The sequence below is a fragment of the Pteropus vampyrus genome, unplaced genomic scaffold (assembly GCF_000151845.1).
Source record: "Pteropus vampyrus isolate Shadow unplaced genomic scaffold, Pvam_2.0 Scaffold335, whole genome shotgun sequence".
In the NCBI taxonomy this organism is placed as follows: Eukaryota; Metazoa; Chordata; class Mammalia; order Chiroptera; family Pteropodidae; genus Pteropus; species Pteropus vampyrus.
Window position 1 is genome coordinate 1,921,067 of NW_011889116.1, and position 23,798 is coordinate 1,944,864.

General features: G+C 37.2%; 1 protein-coding gene across 5 annotated transcripts in view; it reads right to left on the bottom strand.

Annotated features, from left to right (window-relative positions):
* GRIA3 (glutamate ionotropic receptor AMPA type subunit 3) overlaps positions 1–23,798 on the bottom strand; it is a 352,129-nt gene that overhangs the window by 11,630 nt on the left and 316,701 nt on the right. For 2 of the 5 annotated variants that reach the window (XM_011378240.2, XM_023522170.1), the window contains exons 13-14: positions 12,946–13,193; positions 12,272–12,386 (exon numbers count right to left, since the gene is read on the bottom strand). In XM_011378240.2, coding sequence (XP_011376542.1) covers positions 12,272–12,386; positions 12,946–13,193 — 363 coding nt within the window. Of the gene's footprint in view, positions 1–12,271; positions 12,387–12,945; positions 13,194–23,798 lie in introns of those variants that run through there. The other 3 variants (XM_023522173.1, XM_011378239.2, XR_002776816.1) reach the window with 2 other exon arrangements.

The following is a 23,798-nucleotide window of genomic DNA, read 5'->3' on the forward strand; positions in this document are numbered from 1 at the left end:
TCAGATTGTAGGGAAGATGGTTTCCAATGGCATATGGGTTACGGATTCCATCAGGACCACAAAAAAATGTACAAAGCATTTCTTTTCTCCTTTCTGTGCTTCTTCTTTTCTTATTGCAAAAGGCCCAGTGTCCTCATGCTACTCTCTGACTAAGCCCTTACCAGCCCCTGTCCTCTATCAAGGTACTATGTTCTTCAAATTACTCCATTCAATTTCTTCAGTACAGCTTCTCTTACTAGACTCAAGAACAGGGCAGTCTGATTAAGGGCACTCACACTAAGGTCCAAATAGAGATCTTTCTCTAAAAATCCTGGGTTTTAAAGAAGGTTGTCAATCCTTAAAAGAACTAGGTTGATAAAAGTGTGATGTTAGTTTAGAGCAGTGGTTCTCAAAGTATGGCCCAAGAACCCTTGGAGGATCCCTGAAACCTTTCATCAGAGGGTCTGTGAGGTCAAAATTACTTTTATAACAATACTAAGACATCTTTACCCTTCTCTTTCTTATTCACTAATGATGTACAATGGAGTTTCCTGGAGGCTATATGATATACACTATCACAACGGATTGAATAAAGCAGTAGAAATGAGAATCCTATTCTCATATATTAAGCCAGATATTAAAAATATTTGCAAAAACATAGGACAATGGCACTCCATGCTAATTTATTTTTGTTTTGGAAAAATATAGTTATTTTTCATAAAAAGTATGTTATTCATGTTAACATATTCAGTTTATTATTTTTTAAATGAACTAATGAATTCTTTTAAAACTCTTCCATTTTAATTTCTAATATCCTAAATATTAATAGATATAACATACCTAAACAAAATGTTTTTGGAGGAGTTACCTATAATTTTTAAGTGTGCAAAGGGATCCTAGGACAAAAAAGTTTGAGAAGCACTGGTTTTGGAGGAAAGAAGGCTTTTCTTGTGCCAGGCCTATTCTGGGCTGTCACCATCCACTCTTTCCAAAACCCAGGCTTAGTATGTTGGTAATTTAGCATCTTACTCTGACAAATGTCCTATTCCTGCCTTAGGCCACCCAGTGGCTTCCATAGACTGGCTGTAACTGGTCTCCACTCTCATGGACTTCATAGTTACAGTGGAGGTTACCTAGAGCAGTGATTTTCAATTGGAGGCGATTTTGTCCTCCAGGAGATATTTGGCAATGTCTAGAGTCATTTTTCATTGTCATAGCTAGGTGGGGGGATTCTACCAGCATCTAGAAGGTAGAGGCCAGGGATTCTACTATTCACAGGACAGCCCCCAACAACAGAGCTCCAAATGTCAATTGTACTGAGGTTGAAAAGTTCTGCCTTAGAGTATCTAGACCTCATTTAATGCCCTAGGACTGTAGAAAGATCTTACAAATGAGATACTCTTAGAAGTTTAGTCTTTGATTGGGAAAAAAAAATCACAGGGCTTATGAAATCTGGCAGGAATCTGATGTGTGTTTGAGAATTTCTAAATAAAAACGAAGGAGAAAAACAAACATTTCAAGCATCAGCACAGCCAAGGAGCATAAAAACTGTAATCAGAAATCACAGACAATACTACTTAACAAGATTAGGATAGCTGCCAAGAAAAGAAAGTAAAGGCCAAATCTCCTAGAACAGTATGTTGCTGTGGGATAGAATACATTCCCAAGATGGCAGACAAAAACTGATGTAATTTTCTCTCTTACTGCACCTTACTGGATATATTGCCTAGCCTGATCCAAATAAACCAAATCTATTGATGCGCTTCCCCCAACACACACATGCACACACACACAATTTGGTATTTTAAAGGAAGTGGAATTATGTGGGCATTTGGTCATTTTAAATTTCTCTTTCTCCACGAAGCCATTTTGACTCCCTGCTCCAACATTTTCTTTCCCTCCTTCATCTTGCCTTATTATTTATGTTCATGTTTTGTAACTCCCACCATAGTGTTCTTTTCAAGGGCAGAGACCATGGTTTATGTATTTGTATCCTCACTTAGAATAATAGTTCTTTCAACAAGTATTTGTTGAATAGATAATTCTCTTTTAGCATTTTGTTTTTTAGCCTAGTACTTCATGTAATTATTATAATAACTATTATTGTTGGTCAAGTTTAATGATCACCCTAAGAAAGTCAATTTATGGTCTCTAAAAGTTAATAAATTGAGGTACAGATAATTTAAGCAATATGCTCAAGCTTTCACAACAGACAATTGGGCAGTCTAGAAGACAAATTAATATATTTCCAGCTTTATACTGTGCATTCTCCAATGGAACAAACATAAGGTAGCAGTTCTCTTTATTTTTTTCTTCGGGCTTAGATGTTCATAATAATTTTTTTTTTCTTTAGGGACCACCATACTCCAAATAACTATCAACCTAGCAAGGGCATATCTTGCCTCTGGAGCCTGTCATTGTGGTGTAGCAATATGTCTCTAGGGTAATGTTTCAGAGCAATTACTACAGGCCCTTAACTGGTATCTAAGAGAATTACAAGTCAGAAATATTTATTGTGCTCACCTCAAAAGAGAACAGAAAGAATTAAACAAAGTAAGTCAGATTCCTAACATGGAAATTAGTTAAGCATTCCTTCCTCTGAAGGGCTGATTATTAACTTTTTGCTGAGTAGATCCCTCCTAATACAAAGGCATGGGGTGGCAGGCTTAGGGAGAGAACAGGAGAGCTTTGTAATGTAATTTCAGGGGGTCTGAGAATAGCCCCTTGTCAAAAAATATTTTCCTAACTGGTACCTGAAATTCCACCATGGGAACGGCACACCTTTAAGTTTGAGAAACATTCCGTGTTAAAATATACAGCTTCCTGAGAAAATGGAAATGAAACAAAGAGTAAATGTTTACAAACTATAATTCTTTTTGTTCCATTTTCTTTAAAAAACGTTCAGGGGGAAAAGAGTTAAAGTTCCCCTAAGAAGAAAATGGTTTACTGTACCTAAGTCATAAAAATGTATATGGATTGTTGATCAGATGTAAATGAGATAATCATTTTAAAAATATGGAAAAGTAGTGCTGACCTGTGGCAGGATGATGATTCCTGAGGGTAGGAAACAATCAGGGAATGGTGTCTATTTTTTTCATAGGGGTAGTAATGTAATTCATAATGCCTTAAAAACAAGTTAAATTTTTAAAGAGAATATAACTGGATGATAAAAATTTCTGCTTATCTGTGCCATCTATGCCTGGCAATAACTCAACAAGAGAGGACTATGCTCACTAATCCAAGGCATCCAGCAACAAGTAGCAGTTGTTTAGGCTCCTAGCTCATTTCTGGGATGTACCAACCAGCTATTTCAAAGTTCAATGTTATCTTAGTGATGGCCATTATATAGAGAGACAGTTTAAGGATAAGATTTTTTTTTTCCTGAGAAAGTAAGAACTGTTTTTTTTTTTAGTAACTAAAATTTTTGATATATTTCAAAAGAACTGTCTAATTTCTTTTTCAATTTTAATTTCAGAATATACCTAAAATAAGAGCCGTATTTGATTTTTTTCTTATGAACAAAGAAATGTGGAGAGAATGGTGTGAGGGTGCTGAGTTTCTCCAGTGGAAAAAAGAAAAAATGGCCTTGTGAATTAATGACCAAGTTGATTTCTCCAAATGGTGATCCTGGAAGGGTTGAGATAAAAACTTGTACTATGGATATGGCTCTGGCCTGAAAAATATAGGAACCTATGATGTAGTAAGATTCATCCATCTGAGAGATATATTCTGCTCTAAACGGCTCCACTTCTCCTTTCTGAGCAGGGACACCCAAAGAGCAAATGTCTGTTTAATTAATGTAGCCAGAAGATATTCAGTAGTACCCTTAGGAGAGAGAGATATATGTGTAAATATGTAGGTTATAGAGAAAGGCAAGGAGATTGATTGCAAAGAGGTAAAAGAAATATATGAGTAAGGATGGTGTATTTGCATAGTTAATTAGAAACCTGATCTAACAACACATTATCTGGATGTGTGAAAATGGAAACTTATCACAAACTAAGCTGGAAGCCTTACCCTCACCTTATGCCTCATCCAACCTCATTCCAAGTTACTAACAGTTGCTTCTTCATATCTAGTGATTTTTTTGAAACTCTTTAGATCTTTGGCCCAGTGAAGGAAGGACAGCCATCCTCTGTTTTGCCAGCTTTTTTTTTACTGAAGGTATTTCAGGTTTTAATGGTGACAAGTCACTTTTCTCAATAGCCTACTTGCTTTTCTAGCCTTTTCTGAAGAACTCCTAGCATCGCTCTGGAAATCACAGGCATGTACTGTAAGTCCTTACTTAATATTGTCAATAGGCTCTGCGACTTTAATGAAATGACATATAACGAAAACAATTTACCAAAGTGTAATTGACACAAATAAGAGTTAAGTTCTACGGCATCTTATTGTTATAATGAAATGATGTTGAATGAAACAATGTTATTCAAAGACCTGCTGTAAGGAAAGGCAGCAGTACACATCTCTGCCTAGGTAGGTCTTGATTCATTAAGTTGAAGTTAATTGATGACCAAGCGAGAGAAGATTCTTTGATGGATAAAAAAAAAAAAATTACTCTATAAGTTCTTTTCTATATGTTACTTTGGGATATATTTCATGAAAGAATTTACCTCTCCATATAGTAGCTGTTGGAAGCTGTGGCGGTTCAAAATAGGCCCTAGACTACACTAGTGTCTGGAGCCCTTTTAAAAAATTTCCACCCATTTCTTTTCACAGGGGTTTCAGGATGCAAGATTCTAGAAGAATGAAAGTTTAAGTTATTTCAATCCTTCTACCCTTGGAGAAAGCCTGAGCTTTCTCCACAACTGGGGAGAATGTACATATGACTGTTGGCATTACGGAACTCCGGCCACCCAGGTGACTCTCATTTTAAAGGGGAAGCTACAATGATTTGCAGAGTTATGTAGGGCTTAGCTGCTAGAAGTTCCCTCTGAGAGAGTATTTCTATCTATGTAGTTTACAAATGTAGCTCAAGCCTATTTAACTGCTTGCTAATAGATCATAATTCAAGTGTAAAGCAAATTCAATAATGCATGCATGTAACATTAGGAGTTGAAAGCTGTGAATCATTTTACTAAAGGCCTAAGAATGGTAATGATTGAAACCTGTTGATGAACATTAATACTAGAGAAGCAGCCTCAGAAGTCACTTGTAGATATGTGGGTAAAGCTAGTGCAATTCTAAATGATAACTTCTCAAGTTCAAAGCAATAGACCCCTTGATTCTACAAGTTGTGAATGTCACTGATGGATTTCTTCCAAATTGGACCTTTGTCCAACTTTTCTCTCTACAACAGGAATCCAAAACCGTTATTGGTTGTGGTATTTCTCACACAACCCAATTTGTCTGGGAAGACTTCTTACTCAATTTGTCCTGACAGAGAAAAGAAGCTCAGGGAAGATGCTAAACTTCTGGAGAAGCCAGTTTTAGTTAAAATGTGGCTGCAGATACTTTCCCATATACATAATTAATATGATTGTCTTGAAAACTTTTAAGATCTTTTAAAATTTCAAGCTATCAAATTTGGTTGGGTTTTGTTATGCATAAATGTGTTTTCTTTAGAATTATCCTAATGGCATCAAGAAAGAGAGGGATACTGAGAAGACAGACAGAAACTGATTTTTACCAGAAACTGACATGATAAGTATTTTTGAAGACATCTAGCTTGTTCCTCTGGCCCTAGGCAAAATATTCATTGAGAGTTTAGTTTGGTGGGTGCCAGCATCCTCTTTTTTTCCTCAATAGCCCTCCTTTGACCATGACCCATATAAATATAATCAGTTTAGTTTATATTCCAATAGATTGCAACAAATGAAGTCTATATATCAGATCTGAAAGCTGACTACTGGTTGCCATGCTAGGGCACATACTGCCCTCTTCCAGCAAGCATTCTAGCATTCACTTATCTGCATTTCCAGCAGTGATGCTAGACAGGACACACTGGCAGAATCAGTATCTCCCTCTCATTCTATCTCTCTATTTTTTTAAATTGTAAAGTATACTATTAAATTGTAAAGTATACTATTAAATTGTAAAGTATACTATTAAATTGTAAAGTATACTATTGCCTTAGGTCTATATTTTGAGAAATATCTGCTTCAAGGCTAGATTAAATTACACTTTAAAGTGAATCTTGTACTTGGACCACACTTTTACCAAAGCGGACCAATGGGGGGATTTGCTTCAAATGCCAAGGGCCAAATGTAATACCACTCTCTAGAAAGTCAAAAAGGAATAAATTTCAATTGTTCTCCATAAAAAAATCTGCCCCCACCCTGCTTCATCAGCCTCAGCTCCCACCTTCATTGGATATATTTCAATCATTTCAAATCTTTCATGATTCTTTTCCCTAGGCTGTCCTGCCTGTCAGAGATTATGGTTCTATAACTTTCTCTCTAAATGAAAGGAAACCGAATGATTTGGTCCTAAAGGGGCATAAAGGACATAGACATATACCATTTCACTCTGCCACAGCAACGGTGTCTTTCTTCTTGGCAATTGTATAACAGCATTCTTACCTTCAGGCTTTTCACTCTTGCTGCTCTTTCTGTAGCCCTGGTGTTGGACATTTGCTCAGTTTTTTGTCAATAAGAAACACATTTAAGTTATCAGGATAACACTAAAGACAAATAATCATGTCTTAATCATAAAAACCATGTTAAGGCCACATAGTCAATTAAAGAAATTACTAAAATGGGTTAATTAAAAAATGTTTTCTTTTTGGATTACATTTTTTTTTTCTGGTGGTAGAATTTATTCTTTAACACCAACTGGCAAAATCAATGGTTTAGGCAGCTACTGGATTGGTTCAATTCTTAAGATAAGAGGTCCCTTGCTTAAAGTAGCCACTTGAGAGAAAGAGAGAGTTTGCCCTTGGGAGAAAGACCTGAATAAGTTTAAGGAGCAAATTTAGTCACTACCAGAAAAGAAAACTGTCAGGTTCTTCATACTTCCAGGAAGCAGCACCAGCACTGAGACATGCAAACCAACGAAGAGCATAATATACTCACCCTACTCTTTAATCCCAAACCAGTCTTGGTGATATACAGGAACTTCTTCTAAGACCCAGGAAATGCCATCGATCTGTAATGATTCTTGCCTACACACGTAATAGTGTCAATAAAGAGTCTTTGGGATCCATCTTAATTCTGAGTATCCAAAATGTCTACCTTTAGGGGTGGCTCCTGCCAATAAAAGATCCATCTTGTTGCAGGTAAAAGACAGATGCAGATTCACATCCATTATTCAAGGCCCAAGAATGTCAAAGAATTCTGGGTGTGGAAGAGAAGTGTTAAGAGATGGTAGCATAGGAGAAGAGAATTGTAGACATACATGGAAGAAGAAGAAATACACACAAAACTGAGGATCTCATTTATACATATGGGAAACACAGTATCACTTCATTCATCTATGTACCATGGAATAGGAAGTTGAGGGCATTTGGAAATGGGCTGTCCTAAAGTATAACTTTTTACTTTTTTTGAATAGAAGACTTGCTAAGCAAATATATGAGATTTAAAAAAGATTGCTAATGATAGGGAGGAGAAATATGTTTGAATCTCTTAAGAGAACAAACTGTTTCTAGGTACTTTAAAAGCACTCATGTGAAAGGAAATAACAAATTTTAATTGCAAGTTATGTTTTGAATTTATTAAAACAAGTTCTCTAAGTTCTTTCCTAGCATTACATTGACTAGTTTAATCTAGTCCCTATACATATTTGAAGATAATAAAACTGCATTTCTCTATCAATATTCTATAAATTATAATGATCACCCAACCATTTATTTAATTAATGGAAATTTAACTGCATATTCCATCCTCATTCCTTACTTCTCGATATGCCTTGCAAATTAAGGCACCTATCTTACAACTCTAATTGCAGTCAAGGGGTTCAGAATGGTCCCATTTAAACATTCTGATTCAAAATTACCAAAAGCACACAAAGTTTGCTAATTTTCAGCTCAGAAAATATGGACACTGGAAGTCTATTTAAATCTCTGGATAGAACTAAAATCAAGACAATTCTAGGATTAGGTGAGGTAGGGTTTATAATGTCTGTCACACCAGTAACAAATAGCTTGTTTCACTGACCAGACCCTCTCTAATAAGGTAGGGCTACATAGGGAAAGCTAAGCTGGTTCCCTTTACCCAAAACTAAGGGAATGAAGCAGGGTGGTGGTGGGGGGGATCAAGAGAATTTGAAAGTTTGAGGTGACAGGCAGCTATGGAGGGAGGTTGCTGTGCTTATGTGGTAATTCAGCAGCTAAATCCCCATTCTGTTGTGATTTACAGAGACAGACTTTTAACGGCTGTGTCACAAACCCCTGATGATTTGGGTTTACCACTGAAACGACCTACTGGCTCTTAATTACTGCATTTGCACACACATTGTAATATAGCACTAACACAAAAGGGTGATTTGCAGGTTAAAAATTCCCAAACCACAACTCTAATTTCCACGATTTTTACCTGTGCATTTACAGTCCATCAAGGAAGGATCAAGTCTGATTCATTTAAGCCCTATTAGCTCAGGTTTAGGATATCGGTAAAACCAAGCAGTATTTTAATTTTAGCCTGTAGGTCTGGTTCAGGGGCTATGTCAGGACTGACTTTGTTTTAATTCTTTGTATTCAGAAAATAAAATAAAATAAAATAAAAATCTATTTCATTAGTTAAAGCACGTGCACATTTAAACCAGCCTGAAAAGTTGCTAGTTCCTTCCATAGAATAGTAACTTTTTGATAATAGGCTTGGAATGTGTAATGTCTCATGCCAGGGGGGGAAAGTCAACAATTTAACATAATTGCCCATTTATCATCACTTAAAGGTTGCAGGAGACAGATAGAGTGATAAGTATTACAGGTTTCTCTCGCTCTCCTGGTTTCAGAGTTAATGGATGTGAAAGTGTTTTTGCAAAAGTAAAAGCACTCATAAATGTCAGGCTTTGTGATTACTGTCATTTTTAGTAATCAGTACTGAGGGCCGGAATGGCTTAAATATGCCATTTGCCTTGTAACCAAGGTAGTTGAGAATGAACCTGATTTTTATGGAAATATATCACATGCAATCAGATTCACATTGCTCATTGGTTGGGTAGATGTGATAAATTGCTGTCTGAAATATTATCACAAGAGGTGACCCTGAAAGTCTGCAGAGATTTGTGACAGCATTAGCTGTATGACCTTTTCAAAGTCACTACCATCTCTGGGTCTCACTTTCTCTATGAGGTGGTGGTATATTCAACAGTCAATTGTTATGTTAATTGGGGATGGGGATACAATAAAGAAGTAAAATTCTCAAGCTATTTTATTAATACAGTTCAACCTCACTATTTGGACTAACAGAGGAGGGATTGTTTGAATGAGGAAGTCCTGAATTACAAAATCTGTGTGAAGAATGACAGTTTTCTTACTTTAAGTTTATTTTGTAATTCAAACTTACTATAAGACTTTGCCTTAGTGGAGTTATATGTGAACCTTATTTTAGCAGATAGATTTATAATAAGTATATCTATTAATTGCTTCCAACATTTGAAAAAGGTTTGTTCTCTTAAAGAAAAATTCAACTCACAGTCTAGTCCAAACTCTTCATTTGCTTAACAAACCTCTCTTTGCCACGTCCATGATAATATAAAGTTAGACTGTAGACTTGTCCCCATCCAGTTTATCACAGATTATAAATTATAGGGCTTCAAATAAGTGAGGTTTCACTGCCTTTTCTACCTTCTCCATTGATTTGTTTTTGGTATCACCACTAAATGGTGGTAAAACAGAGTCAAGTTCATCTCTTGCCCCTTCTCTTCCTCACTCTCAGAAAACAGCAGGCAGCAAGAAGGAAGAAAATCAAAATAAACTCCTTGGTAATCCAGAAATGGAATAAGCAATAGTTGGATATGCAGCACTGATCATACTATCTTCCGTAGCTGAGGAAAGGGTTCACTTATTTCAAAAGTTTGGCTGCAGAAATGACCGAAAAAAGTAATTTGAAAGCTACCTGGCAGGTAGCACTATGGTCAAAGAAGTTGAAAACATTTAGTATCTACTGAAATATTTTTCTATTTGCATATCAAAAATAAGATAATCTGGAAGTCATAAGCTGGCAATAAAGTTACTTGATAACTTTGCAGCACTATCAGATGAAGAAAAAAACCTTGATTGCTAGTTGTGTTAGTAAATAGCCGGTTTAATATTTTAGGGGGTCTTCATGACACCAAAACATCTGGATGAAAAGGAAAAAAATCAGCCAAATGTGTGTGTGTGTGTGTGTGTGTGTGTGTGTGTATATATATATATACATACATACACATATATATATATATATGTTTTTTGTTTATGTAACATCAAACATTTGTTTATTTGAAAACTTCTGGGCACTTGGCATCTTGTGGATGTTTTAGAGTCATCTTGATACAGTCCATGGCTCCTTTTTAACTATGTTGTATATAAATGATGAATTCCTCAGAGCAATGTATTTGATCCAGCTCAATTTTCATTCTGCAACTCACTTCAGTGATATAATTAGGTTCTCTGTGGCCTAGTATTAACATGAGAAAAAGACCAGGAAAAAAATGCTAAATACTCTAGGCATCAGGTTAACCATTGCAAATGTCAAATGAGCCAAAAACTTGGCTAAACTGTCAATGTCACTAGTTCACAGGGGTGGAAAAGGAAGTTACTGCTTTTTGACACATAGTGAAGCCTGATTAATTGGAATCCATGAGGGATGAATGGAATTTTTAATAAGAATGCTCATTTTGTTTCATCCTTGGCTAATAATTTTTTTTTTCTCAAAATGCTCGTATCCGCTTTCTCGCCTCAAGAAAACAGCCTCTAATGTTTAAGGTTCAATCCAGATGGAGAGAAGATATAAGAGACAGAGCTGAATGTGACCTAATCACAGGTCATCTCTTGGCAAGTGATTTAAAAAAGATCAATTTCGTGCGGTCTTCTCTTTTGTACTATTGCTGCTTTCTCGTCAATGTGGAGTACTGAGGGGGGGTGGTAAATTCAGTTAGTTGTGGTACTGGTTGAGTGAGTTCTGGTTAATCAAGGTTTTACAATAAAAAACTTTGTCAATGCTTGGTAAGATTATGTGCTGAAGAAAGTTGTCTTTAAACTTATTTCTTTGAAAGTGCTTATCAGTGTTTCCAAAACCATATTATACTATAGACTGGCAAACTAACTTTTCGGTTATGATCCTGAGGAATAGAGAAGGAAAGAGAGGAGCAGAGGTATAACCATTGTCTCTGAAGGAGAAAAGTTTTGACTTGCCTGTCTGCTAGTTTGTGGTTGGGAAACACTGTTCTTCATCTTAAGATGCACATGGATTCTTGGTTGTACAAGAGTTGATCTTACATGCTTCAATATAATTCTCATGCCCTTTGGGCCATGGAGAATTCTGTTTTCAGGCCCTCTCCTGTACTTACCCAATGTGCCCTTCCATCACTTGGTATCATGGCTTCTGAACTTGCTTCTATTTCTTGTTGCTTGGATGAAGGCTAGTCATTCTTACAAGCTCCAAAAGCATTAAGGAGCCAAAGGAATGCCAAGTAAGATGAGTTTTCTCACGATGGTAACCTGGATAACAATTTGACCTACCTGAATCAAGAACATGGCTAAAGAGAAGCCAAATCAGGTATTCATACACACAGAGTATCACAGTTAGGTGAGGTAGTTGTTTAAATATACAAAATGTCTTTGCAAGGTCTATATGGGGCGGCCTATAGAAGAAAGGCTCCATTTAACTTGAAACTAAGCTTGTTCTTTGGCTTTCGAGTTAAGTGGGGCCAGTTTAAATAGGCCATCACATACAGAGAAAAACATCTCATCACTTAAACACATAATTGAAGAAGCCAACTCTAATCAATCAACCAACCTCTGTGAGCAACATCATGCCTTAGGGAAAAAAAAAGGCTGTAATTGACTTTTTGATAGATGAATCTGATTTCTCATACCACTCAACTGAGGCAGGCAGGAGCAGTCTTAAGGAAAACCTTGGGCTTTTGAAAGCCTAGGGCAGTGAAACCCATACCATGGCCTTCATAAGGCAACCAGTCTGGAGAGTGAGGGGAGGGAAGAGGTATGGATAGGGAGCCTCTGTCTGGGAGTTTAAGAAGAGACCCAAGTTAGATAAAAAATGTAGGCAGTGCCCTGAAGTCTTTCTAGTTCCCAAAGCTGCCAGTCATTCTACTTTATGTGTGTCTTGTGCTCTCTCCTCAATAACAAGATAACAGTCTTGCCGATTACTCGTCACTAAGGGTACCCGGTTGTGGTGACATTGAGGCTGACCTTGGAGTCACCGCCCCCGCTGCCGCACTCTCCTTTGTCGTACCACCATTTGTTTTTCAATTTGTCCAAGAGGCCTTGCTCATTCAGTTTTAATACTGCCAGGTTAACAGCATTTCTTGAAACGATAAAACATAACTTGTAAGAAAATGCACAAATGCTTAGGAAATCGTTAACGTATAAAAAGGAGCACAAGAGGACAAATTGGCTAAATTTCACAGAACGTGGAGCTATAAAAATGTCTGTACAGCAAATACAGGGTTAAATATTGGAAGGTGGCATGGAGGATAACATTTGCTCAAAACTGAAGTGTGCGGGATGGGGAAATTGTCTTTGAGAAAAAAATTAACAAGAACACCACATCCATGCAATTAACATTCGTCACATATGGCACCATAACTTGGCTTTTACTACTTAAATTGAAAAAGCCGTTGAACTGTAAAATTAAAACAGCAACAAACAGTCAGAGAAGACAACACAAAGAGAACATTAAAAAAAATGGATGCATTAAATAGATGAAACCATAATTTACCGTCTTATTTAACTCCATGGAATATTGTAGATTTTAAACTTTAAAAAGTTACCTCAATATCCACAAGAAAGAAAATGACAACAAAATGCATCAGGGTAGGTGGAATACTATAACAACACGGATATTGTTATATTATTCCACCCACCTTAATGCTGAGCCTTTAGGGGTTGCCACACCATAGCCTTTGGAATCCAGATTTCCACCAACTTTCATCGTATCACACGGTTTTCTCTGCTCAATGTACTCATTCATGGTTGACTCCAGCAGGAAGGCAAACTTTCCCTTGGACTTCCTCACTCGGGCGACGCCATCTGCTGTTGTTTTGGTAAAGACAGATGGCTCTGCTGATTTCATGTAAGACCACATTTTCTCATAGACAGCAATTTTGGACCTCTGCAACAGAGATAAGAATTCTTAGAGATACCGCATATTAAAACTGAAAGAGGCCCCAGTGTAGAGGTTTTCAAACATTTTTTTATTGCAATCCATGGTAAGGAACACATGTTACACTGTATCCCAGTAGATAAAGGCATACATTGTAAACATAGTTCTAAATAGATTTCTCAAAACCATACTCATCCTCATTATGCGTCATAGTCTCTATACATTATTTTAAATATTTTTTAATTTTTCAATAATAATTAACATATTATATTATATTTCAGGTGTACAACATGGTGATTAGATATTTATATAGCTTTCAAAGTGATTACCTAGATAAATCTAATATATGTCTGAAACCACACATAGTTGTTACAACATTATTAACCATATTCTTTATGCTATACTTTATATCCTCATGACTATTTTGTTACTACCAATTTGTACTTCTTTTTTAATCATTATTATTTATTTTTATTTTTACTTTTTTATTAAGTTTATTAGGGTAACATTGGTTAATACAATTATATAATTGTACATTACAATTTGACATCTGTATATTCTATTGTGTGTTTACCATCCAAAGTCCAGTTTCCTTCAGCTATCATATATTTGATCCCCTTTACCCACTTCACCCTCCCCCTACTCCCCTATATTTGACCTCCTTTAACTGTCTACCTACCCCCTCCTCCTTCACCACCTACCCTCTGGTAACCACTAGTCTATAGTCCATGTCTATGAGTCTGCTTGTTTGTCCTGTTCATTTGTTGCTTTTAGGTTTATATCCCACATATAAGTGATATCATGTGATTTTCAATATTTTCTGTCTGGCTTATTTCGCTTAGCATGATTATCTCGAGGTCTATCCATGTTGTCGCAAATGGCAATATTTCATCTCTTCTTATGGCTGAGTAATATTCAATTGTATATATGTACCACTGTTTCTTTATCAAATCATCTATCCTAGGACACTTTGGTTGGTTCCTTGTCCTGGCCACTGTGAATAATGCTGCTATGAACATCAGTGTGCAAATATCTTTTCAGATATGGGTTTTCAAGTCTTTGGGGTAAATACCGAGTGGAGGGATTGCTGGATCATATGGTAGATCAATTCTTAGTTTTTTGAGGAACCTCCATACTGTTTTCCATAGTGGCTGTACCAATTTGCAGTCCTACCAGCAGTGTATGAGAGTTCCTTTTTCTATGCATCCTTTCGAACATTTGTTATTACTTATCATATTGATAACAGCTATTCTAACAGGTGTGAGGTGGTATCTCATTGTGGTTTTGATATGCATTTTCCTACAAGCTAATGATGTTGAGCATCTTTACAAATATTTGTTGGCCATTTGTATGTCCTCTAGGGAGAAGTGTCTGTTCAGGTCCTCTGCCCATGTTTCGATTGGATCATTTTTTGTTTGTTTGTTTTTGTTGAGTTGTATGAGTTCTTTGTATATTTTGTATATTAGGCCCTTATTGGAGGCGATGCTTGCAAATATATTTTCCCATTCGGATGGTTGTCTCTTTACCTTGTTGATGAGTTCTTTGCTGAGCAGAAGCTTTTTAGTTTGATGTAGTCCCATTCATTTATTTTAGCTTTTACTTCCCTTGCTTTTGAGGTCAGATTTATAAAATCCTCTTTAAGTCGAAGTCCTTCAGTGTAGTTCCTATGTTTTCTTCTATGCACTTTATTGTTTCCGGTCTTACATTCAGGTCCTTATTCCATTTTGAGTTAATTTTGCTGTGTGGTGATAGACAACAGTCTAGTTTCATTCTTTTGCAGGTGGCTTTCCAGTTTTCCCAGCACTATTTATTAAAGAGGCTTTCCTTTCTCCACTTTTTGGCTTTTTTGTCGAAAATTGTTTGCCCACATAAATATGGGTTTACTTCTGGACTCTTTTGATCCACATGTCTGTTTTGCTGCCAATACCATGCCATTTTGATTACTGTCACTTCGTAGTAAAATTTGAAGTCATGCAGAGTGATGCCTCCAGCCTTGTTCTTTTTTCTCAGAATAGCATTGACAATTCAGAGTCTTTTGTGATTCCATACAAATCTGAATGTTTTTTGTTGTATTTCTTTAAAAAATACCAATGGGATTTTGATGGAGATTGCATGAAAACTGTATAATGCTTTAGGTAATATGGTCATTTTAACTATGTTGATTCTTTCAATCCAAGAACACAAAATATCTTTTCATTTCTTTGTATCTTCTTCAATTTCTTTTAATAGGGTCTTGTAGTTTTCATTATATTGTTCCTTATTCCTAGGTATTTTATTCTTTTTGTTGCAATTGCAAAAGGAATAATTTTTTCCACTTCTTTTTCTGATGCTTTATTATTAGAGTATAGGGCTGCTATTGATTTTTGAATGTTGATTTTGTATTCAGAGACTTTACTGTATTTGCTTATTGTTTCTAGTAGTGTTCTTGTGGAGTCTTTAGGGTTTTCTATATAGAGAATCATATCATCTGCAAATAGTGACAATTTTACTTCTTTGTTTCCTATTCGAATGCCTTTTATATCTTTCTCTTGCCTGATTGCACTCGCTAGGACCTCCAATGTTATATTGAATAACAGGGGTGATAGTGGACAGCCTTGTCTTGTTCCTGATTGTAGAAGGAAGGTTTTAGTTTTTCACCATTAAGTATAATGTTGGCTGATGGTTTGTCATATATGGCCTTTATTATGTTAAGGTACTTTCCTTCTATAACGATTTTGTTAAGGGTTTTGATCATAAATGGATGCTGTATCTTGTGGAAGGCTTTTTCTGCATCTATTGATATGATCATATGATTCTTATTTTTTAATTTGTTTATGTTATGTATCACATTAATCGATTTGCGTATGTAGAACCATCCCTGTGCCCCTGGGATGAAGCCCACTTGATTGTGGTGTGTAATCTTTTTAATATGTTGCTGTATTCGGTTCGCTAGTATCTTATTTAGGATTTTTACATCTGTGTTCGTGAGAGATATTGGTCTGTAGTTTCTTTTTTGTGTAATCTTTATCAGGTTTGGGTAGCAGAGTAATATTGGTCTCATAAAATGAGTTGGGAAGTATTGTCTCCTCTTCAATTATTTGGAAGTGTTTGAGGAGAATAGGTATTAAATCTTTGAATGTTTGGTAGAATTCACTGGTGAAGCCATCTGGTCCTGGACTTTTACTTTTTGGCAGGTTGTTAATGATTCTTTCAATTTTCATACTGCTGATTGGTCTATTTAGATTTTCCATTTCTTCTTGATTCAGTCTTGGAAGGTTGTATTTTTGTAAGTACTTGTCCATTTCTTCTAGGTTATTAAATTTGGTGTTATATTCTTTTTCATAGTATTCTTGTATAATCCTTTGTATTTCTGCGGTGTCTGTTGTAATTTTCCCTCTTTCATCCCTAGTTCTGTTTATTTGTGTTATTTCTCTTTTTCTTTAGTCAGTCTAGCCAGGAGTTTGTCAATTTTATTAACCTTGTAAAGAACCAGCTCTTTGTTGTATTTATTTTTCTATTTCTTTGTTTGTTTTCAATTTCCTTTATTTCTGCTTTAATTTTGATGATTTCTTTCCTTCTGCTGACTTTAAGCTTCATTTGTTCTTCCTTTTCTAGTTTTTAAGATGAAGCGTTAGGTTGTTTATTTGGGCTCGTTCTTGCTTTTGCAGATAGACCTGTAATAATATGAACTTTTCTCCTATGACCACTTTTGTCATGTCCCAAAAGATTTGATATGTTGTACTATCATTATTATTCATTTCTATGTATCTCTTGATCTCTCTTTTTATTTCTTCTCTAACTTAGTTATTCTTCAGTAGCACGTTTTTTAATCTCCATGTATTTGTGGTTCTTCCTGCTTTCTTTTTGAGTTGACCTCTAGTTTCAAAGCATTATGATCAGAGAATATGGTTGGTATGACTTCAACTCTTTTAGATTTGTTGAGGCTATGTCTGTGTCCCAGCATGTGGTCGATTCTTGAGAATGTTCCTTGTGCACTAGAGAAGAATGTATAAGCAGCTATTTTGGAATGGAAGGCTCTATAAATGTCAATTATGTCCATTTGGTCTAATCTTTCAATTAAGGATGTTATTTTCTATTGATTTTCTGTTTGGATGATCTGTCCATATCCGACAGTGGGGTGTTTAGGTCCTCTACTATGATAATATTTTGGTCTGTTTCTCCCTTTAGTTATGTTAGCAATTGCTTTATATATTTTGGGGATCCCCGATTTGGAGCATAGATATTAATAAGTGTTATGTCTTCTTGGTGCACGATTCCCTTTCTCATCATGAAGTGTCCCTCAGTATCTTTCTTTATCTTTTTTATTTCGAAGTCTATTTCATCTGATATTAGTACCACCACTCCTACTTTTCTCTGAATGCCATTTGCTTAAAATATCATTTTCCACCCTTTCATTTTGAGTCTATATTTGTGTTTGGAGCTAAGATGTATCTTCTGGAGGTTGCATATAGTTGGGTTTTGTTTTTTGAACCATTCTGCAACTCTGTGCCTTTTTATTGGTGAGTTCAGTCCATTTACATTTAGGATGATTATTGAAATATGAGGTCTTCTTATAGCCATTTTATCTTTTGCTTTCTGGTAGCTCACTGTTTCCATTGCTTCCTTGTCCTTGTGTTTCTGTATTTTTTTTTTGGCTGGCTTTTGTGGGTTTTCCTTCTGTCCTTCTTGTTTCATGTTAGATATTTCAGTTCTGAATCTTTGTTGTATGGTTACCATTACGAATGTGGAAAGGATATATATATATATCTCCATTCCCCTTTGTGAATTTGGATATTTGAATCCTCCCTTTACCAGTCATTGTTATCTCAATTTGTCCCTATGTATGCTGAACATTCATTCCTCTCTTGCTATAGCAATTCTCTCATTATTATTTAAGCTTATAATGCCCTGTTCTCAGTAAGGGTTGCACTCCTCTGCTTCTATTTGCCTGTTAGTCACTTTACTCCTAATTATGCACTGTTTTTTTGTCATTTTGTTTTAGGTGAACTTACCTTTTTCAGTATTTCCTATAGCGCAGGCCTCGTATTGGAGAATTCCCTCAATCTTTATATATCTGGAAAGATCTTAATTTCTCCTTCATATCTAAAGGAGAGCTTAGCTGGATACATTATTCTAGGCTGGTAGTTCCTTTCACATAATAGTTTAAATATTTGATCCCATTCCTTTCTGGTTTGTAAGGTTTGCTCTGAGAATTCCGACGATTATCTAATGGGCTTTCCTTTATAAGTTACCATTTTCTTCTCCTGGGTTGCCCTGAGAATTCTGTCTTTGTCATTGATATTTGATAATTTTAATACGATGTATCTTGGTGAAGGTCTTTTTGGGTTGATATAATTGTGTGTTCTGTTGACTTCTTGAATTCCGAGCTCTAGATCATTCCTTTGATTTGGGTAATTATTTTCAACTATTTGTCTAAAAATGATTTCTATTCCCTGCTCCTTTTCCTAGCCTTTGATAATGCCCATTTTTCTTATGTTTCCTCTCCTGATGGTATCAGCTAGTTCTTGAATTTCTCTTTCATTCTTTTTCATTTTTCAGTTTCTCTCTTCTTCCTTCTGATTTATTTCTAGATTTCTGTCTTTGATATCACTGATCCTTTCCTCCATTTGGTCAACTCTATTTCCCAAGCTTGCTATTTCTTTTTTCAACTCCTGCAATGTGTTTTTTATCTTCAGAAGTTCTATTTGGTTCCTTTTGAGGATTTCAATCTTCTTGCTGTGCTCATCTGGTTGTTTTTTCAATTCCTGAAATTGTTGATGGGAATGGTTTTGGATCTCATTGAGCTTTTTCAGAAGTACTATTCTGAATTCTTTGTCATTTAAGTTGCATATTTCTATGTCTGTAAGCTTATTTTCCAGAGATTTTCCTCTTTCTTTCTGAAATGCCTTGTCACCTTTGTTGTTCATGGTGTTTAATGGACTATTTCTCCACCTAGGCATTAATGGAAATGTATTCTGCTTTTTTTTCAGAAAGAAGATTTATTATATAAAGGTCTCTCCTTAGTCTGTTGCAAAAAAGGTGCTTTTCTTTTAGTTTCCAGTAGTTAGCATCTAAGACTCTTGGATCGCTGCTTTATATAAAGCCTTAATAATGCCTTTATATAATGCCTGTATTTTCTTGTAGGTTTTTACTCACACTCGCTGCTCCCAGTTTTAGTCACTGTCAGTGTTAACAAAAGTTTCAGTAGCTTTTGCTCAGATTCCCCTGGTGCTCCATGGTGATAGGTCTTGGAGGATATGGGGGGAGGGACCCTCTGGATTGGGAGTTGGGGGCCGAGCTCTGTCTTGGTTTTGCAATTGTGGCCAGTAAAAATCAACTGCAAGGAGCTCACAGCTTTCCTAGGCAGGCCTGTTCAGGGAACTTGCCACTCCTTCTCCCCTCCCCCTCCTCCTTTCTGTAGCTCCGGTGGCTGCGAGAGGCAGCTTCTTTATTTTTACCAGTCCATCGCCTGACACCTGGGATTCTTACCTGTGGTAGCTCTTATGTGCAGATCCCATGCTCAGATGTGCTGGTATGCAGTTTGGGTGTTTGTTTTGTTGTTGTTAAGTTTTAGACGTTCACCTTATTGTTATTTCAAAGAGAGATATCTGGGACATCCCTCACTCCACCATGTTTCCAAAGATCTCCCCAATTTGTACTTCTTAATCCCTTCCCCTATTTGACCCATGCTCCCAACCCCTTCCTATCTGACAATCCTCTAAATGTTCTCTGTATCTATGAGTTTGTTTCTATTGTGTGTTTTTTGTTTATTTTGTTCTTTAGATTCCATATGTAAGTGAAATCATATATCATTTGTCTTTCTCTGTATGACTTACTCTACTTAGCACAATACCCTCTAGGTCCATCAATGTTGCTTTAGATTGCAAGATTTCATTCTTTTTTATGGCTTAGTAATCTTCCATTGTATGAATATACTACATCTTATTTATCTATTCATCTAATGATGGACACACAGGTTGACTCCATATCTTGGCTATTGTACATAATGCTTCAGTGAACATGTGAATGCACATGTTCCTTCAAAGTAGTTCTTTTTGTTTCTTTGGATAAATATCCAGAAGTAGGATTACTCAGTCCTTCTTTGTCTCTTTATATCCTTTGTTATAAAGTCTGTTTTGTGTGGTATAAGTATTGCTATTCTAGCTTTTTTTTGTTTGTTTCCATTTTCATGAAATATCTTTTTCCATCCCTTTACTTTCAGTCTTAGCTTGTCTTTTAATGTGAAGTAGGTCTCTTGTAGGCAGCAAATGTAAGGGTCTTGTATTCTCATCCATTCAGCCACCCTATCTTTTGATTGGAGTATTTAATCCATTTACATTTAAGGTAATTGTTAATAGATATTGTAGTTACTTTATTATTCATATTTTTTATTTATTTTTAATTTTTTAGTTTTCCTTCTTTTTCTTAAAGAAATCCCTCTAACACTTCTTCTAATGCTGGCTTGGTGATTATGAACTCTTTAGCTTTTTCTTGTCTGGGAAGCTCTTTATCTGTCCTTTGATTCTAAATGGTAGCTTTATTGGATAGAGTAATCTTGACCGTAGGTTCCTGCTTTTCATTACTTTTAATATTTTGTGACAATTTCTTCTAACCTGAAAGATTCTGCTGAGAAATCAGTTGACAGTCTTATGGGTGCTCCCTTGTAGGTAACTAACTGCTTTTCTCTTGCTGCTTTTAAATTTCTCTCTTTTTCATTAACCTTTGACATTTTAATTATAATGTGTCTTGGTGTGGGCCTCTCTGGGTTCATCTTGTCTGGGACTCTTTGTGCTTCCTGGGGTTGTATGTCTATTTACCTCACCAGGTTAGAAAAGTTTTCCATCATTATTTCTTCAAATATTTCTTCAACTATTTCTTCAAATATTTCTTCAAATCCCTTTCTCTTGCTCTTCTCCTTCTGGTATCCCTGTGATGCAAATTTGGTATGCTTGATGTTGTTCCAGAGGCCCCTTAAACTAGCCTCATTTTGTTGGATTCTTTTTTGTTGATAATCTGCTTGGGTGTTTTCTGCTACCTTATCTTCTAAATCACTGATTCTATCCTCTGCTTTATCTAATCTAGTGTCATTTATACAGTATTCTTCATTTCAGTTATTGTATTCTTCATTTCTGACTGGCTATTTTATGTTTTATACCTCAATTTTTATGTTTTCTATCTCTTTGTTAAAGTTCTCACTGAGTTCATCTACTCTTCCCCTCAATTCATTGAACATCCTTATAACCAGTGCTTTGAACTCTGCATCTGGTAGATTGATTGTTTTCATTTTGTTTAGTTCTTTTTCTGGAGCTTTGTTCTATTCTTTCATTTGGGACTTGTTTCTTTTGGCTGCCTCCTTGTGTTTTTTTCTATGTATTAGGCAGTGCTCCTAAGTCTCCTGGTCTTAGTAGAGTGGCCTTATGTAATAGATGCCTTGTGGGGCGCAGTTGCACAGTCACCCTGGTCACCTGAGCAAGGTGCTCCAGATGTGTTCCTTGTATGTGTTGTGCGTGCCTTCCTGTTGTAGTTGAGCCTTAGTTGCTGTCTGCATGTTAATGAGAGAGATTGACCTTTGAGCTGATTGGTTGTGAAGACTGGCCAGGGACTGAAGTGTAGAAGCTGTTGTGCAGGGGCTAAACCTACAGAGCAGGATTCCTTTTAGCAGGGCTCTGGTGCCTGCCCTGTTTTCCCTTTGTGTCATCTTTGGATGCAGCCCTGGGCAGTGCTCTGACTCAGTTTGAAACCAGCCACTGTGCACACTGGTCCTTGGAGCCTACTGGAAGAGACCCCACCTTAAATCAAGTTCATCAGAAACCTATGCCCTTCCCAGGGCTACCTGGAAAGAGTCACCAAGCAATCCACAGATGGCTGTCAACTTGCTGGGCTTGGAGGTGCCTTGAGAGACCAAGCCTGACCGCCACTAGTGCTGGGCTTTGGGCTGCTCAGAAAGTGGTATGGGGCACTATGAGGCCAGATATTGATTGTTTGGGGTTTGTGAACCTTTGAGAGATTTTAGGAAAGTTCACAACATGAGCCAAGACAGGTCATTAATATGGAAAAGCCACTGGAGGCAGTTGGGTGGGCTTACGAGTTGGGTGGAGCCAGGTTTAGGGACCCTCCAGGGTAGGGCAACCAATGTAAGCCAAGTTAATGGAGACTCAGATATGGTGGTTGCCTGCATCTGCATGTTGGGGAGGGGAAGGGCTCAATAAAGGTACAATGGCTTCTGCCAGCACTTCTGTCTGGGAGAAAGATGCCCTTCCAGTCCTTGCCCTGAAGTCAGACAATTCTGTGTTTCTCCACATGTTCCTGACAACTTTCAAGCTGCTTCCCCAATGCTTGATCCCAGAGTGAGTGAGTTTGTCAATAAGTAAGTCCATGCACTGGCCATTAAAGGAACAACCAATACTCCAGCAGCCCTCCGTCTCACTCAGGCACAATCTCCACTGCTTTTCACAACCAGAAGTTATGGGGACTTCTCTTCCCAGCACTGGAACCCTGGATTGGGGAGCCTGGTGTGAGACTGGGACCCTTTTCTCCTACTGAGGGACTTTCACAGCTGAGATATCCCTCCTGATTCTTAACCAATACATGTGGGTGTGGGACCATCCTGTTCCACATCTCTGCCCCTCTTCCCAATCTCAAGGTGGCCTCTTCTGTGTATTTCCAGTTGTAGTACTTTTGTTCAGCTAGACTTTAGGGAACTTACATTGATGACTGTTCTCTAGTTGTAATTTTGATGTGGTTGTGAGAGGAGGCAAGCACACTACCTCTCTGATATTTTCTATTCTATTCTAATTCACAAATGCTGATCAGGAATTCTGGTCAAGATGGTGGAGTAAGTGGATGCTGTGCTTGTTCCCTACATTGACCGTATTAAAATTTCATCCAAAATATAGAACAATCAACCTGGGGAACCATCCAAAGACTAGGTGAATAAAAGTCATATAACTAAGGATATAAAGAAAAAACCATGATAAGTCTGGTAGGAGGAGCAGAGAAGTAAAAGGAGCTGGTCCCACACCCATGTGTGATGGTCAAGAATTGGGAGGGATATCTCACTACAGAGATCCCTACTGAGAAGCGAGGGGCTCCAGACACATACCAGCCTCCCTATGTTGGAGCACCAGTAACGGGAAGAGCAGCCCTCACAACACATGGCTGTGCAAATTAGCTGGGATTGAATCCTTCTGGGAGAGACAGAAGGTGCCTGGAAAACAGAGGTATCTTCTTAAAGGGCCCACACACAGACTCTTCGACTCCCAGGCACTCACCCTGGGCTCTGGCAGAGGGACAGTGGCTGGGGAGATGCCAGAGACATACAGGGAAAGTCTGAACTATGTGGCTTTAGGGCAGTGGCTGGAGGGAAATTAACCCTTGTACCTGTGTTGAGCCCTTCCCGCACACGGCCAAATGTGAACTCTCATTGGCTTGGTGAACTGCGATCACTCCACTCTGGTGACTCTCAGGACAACACCCCACTCAACTTGTGTATCACCAGAGGCTTTTTAATAGCTGGCAGGCAACTGCAACCATTGTTGGCCTGTGCTGTAGTTTTTCTTGGGCAATTCTCTGGGGTCTGTGGAGCCCCAGGAAGGTGGCGGCTGGCTTCGGTGTGCTGTGAGCCTTTTGTAGAAT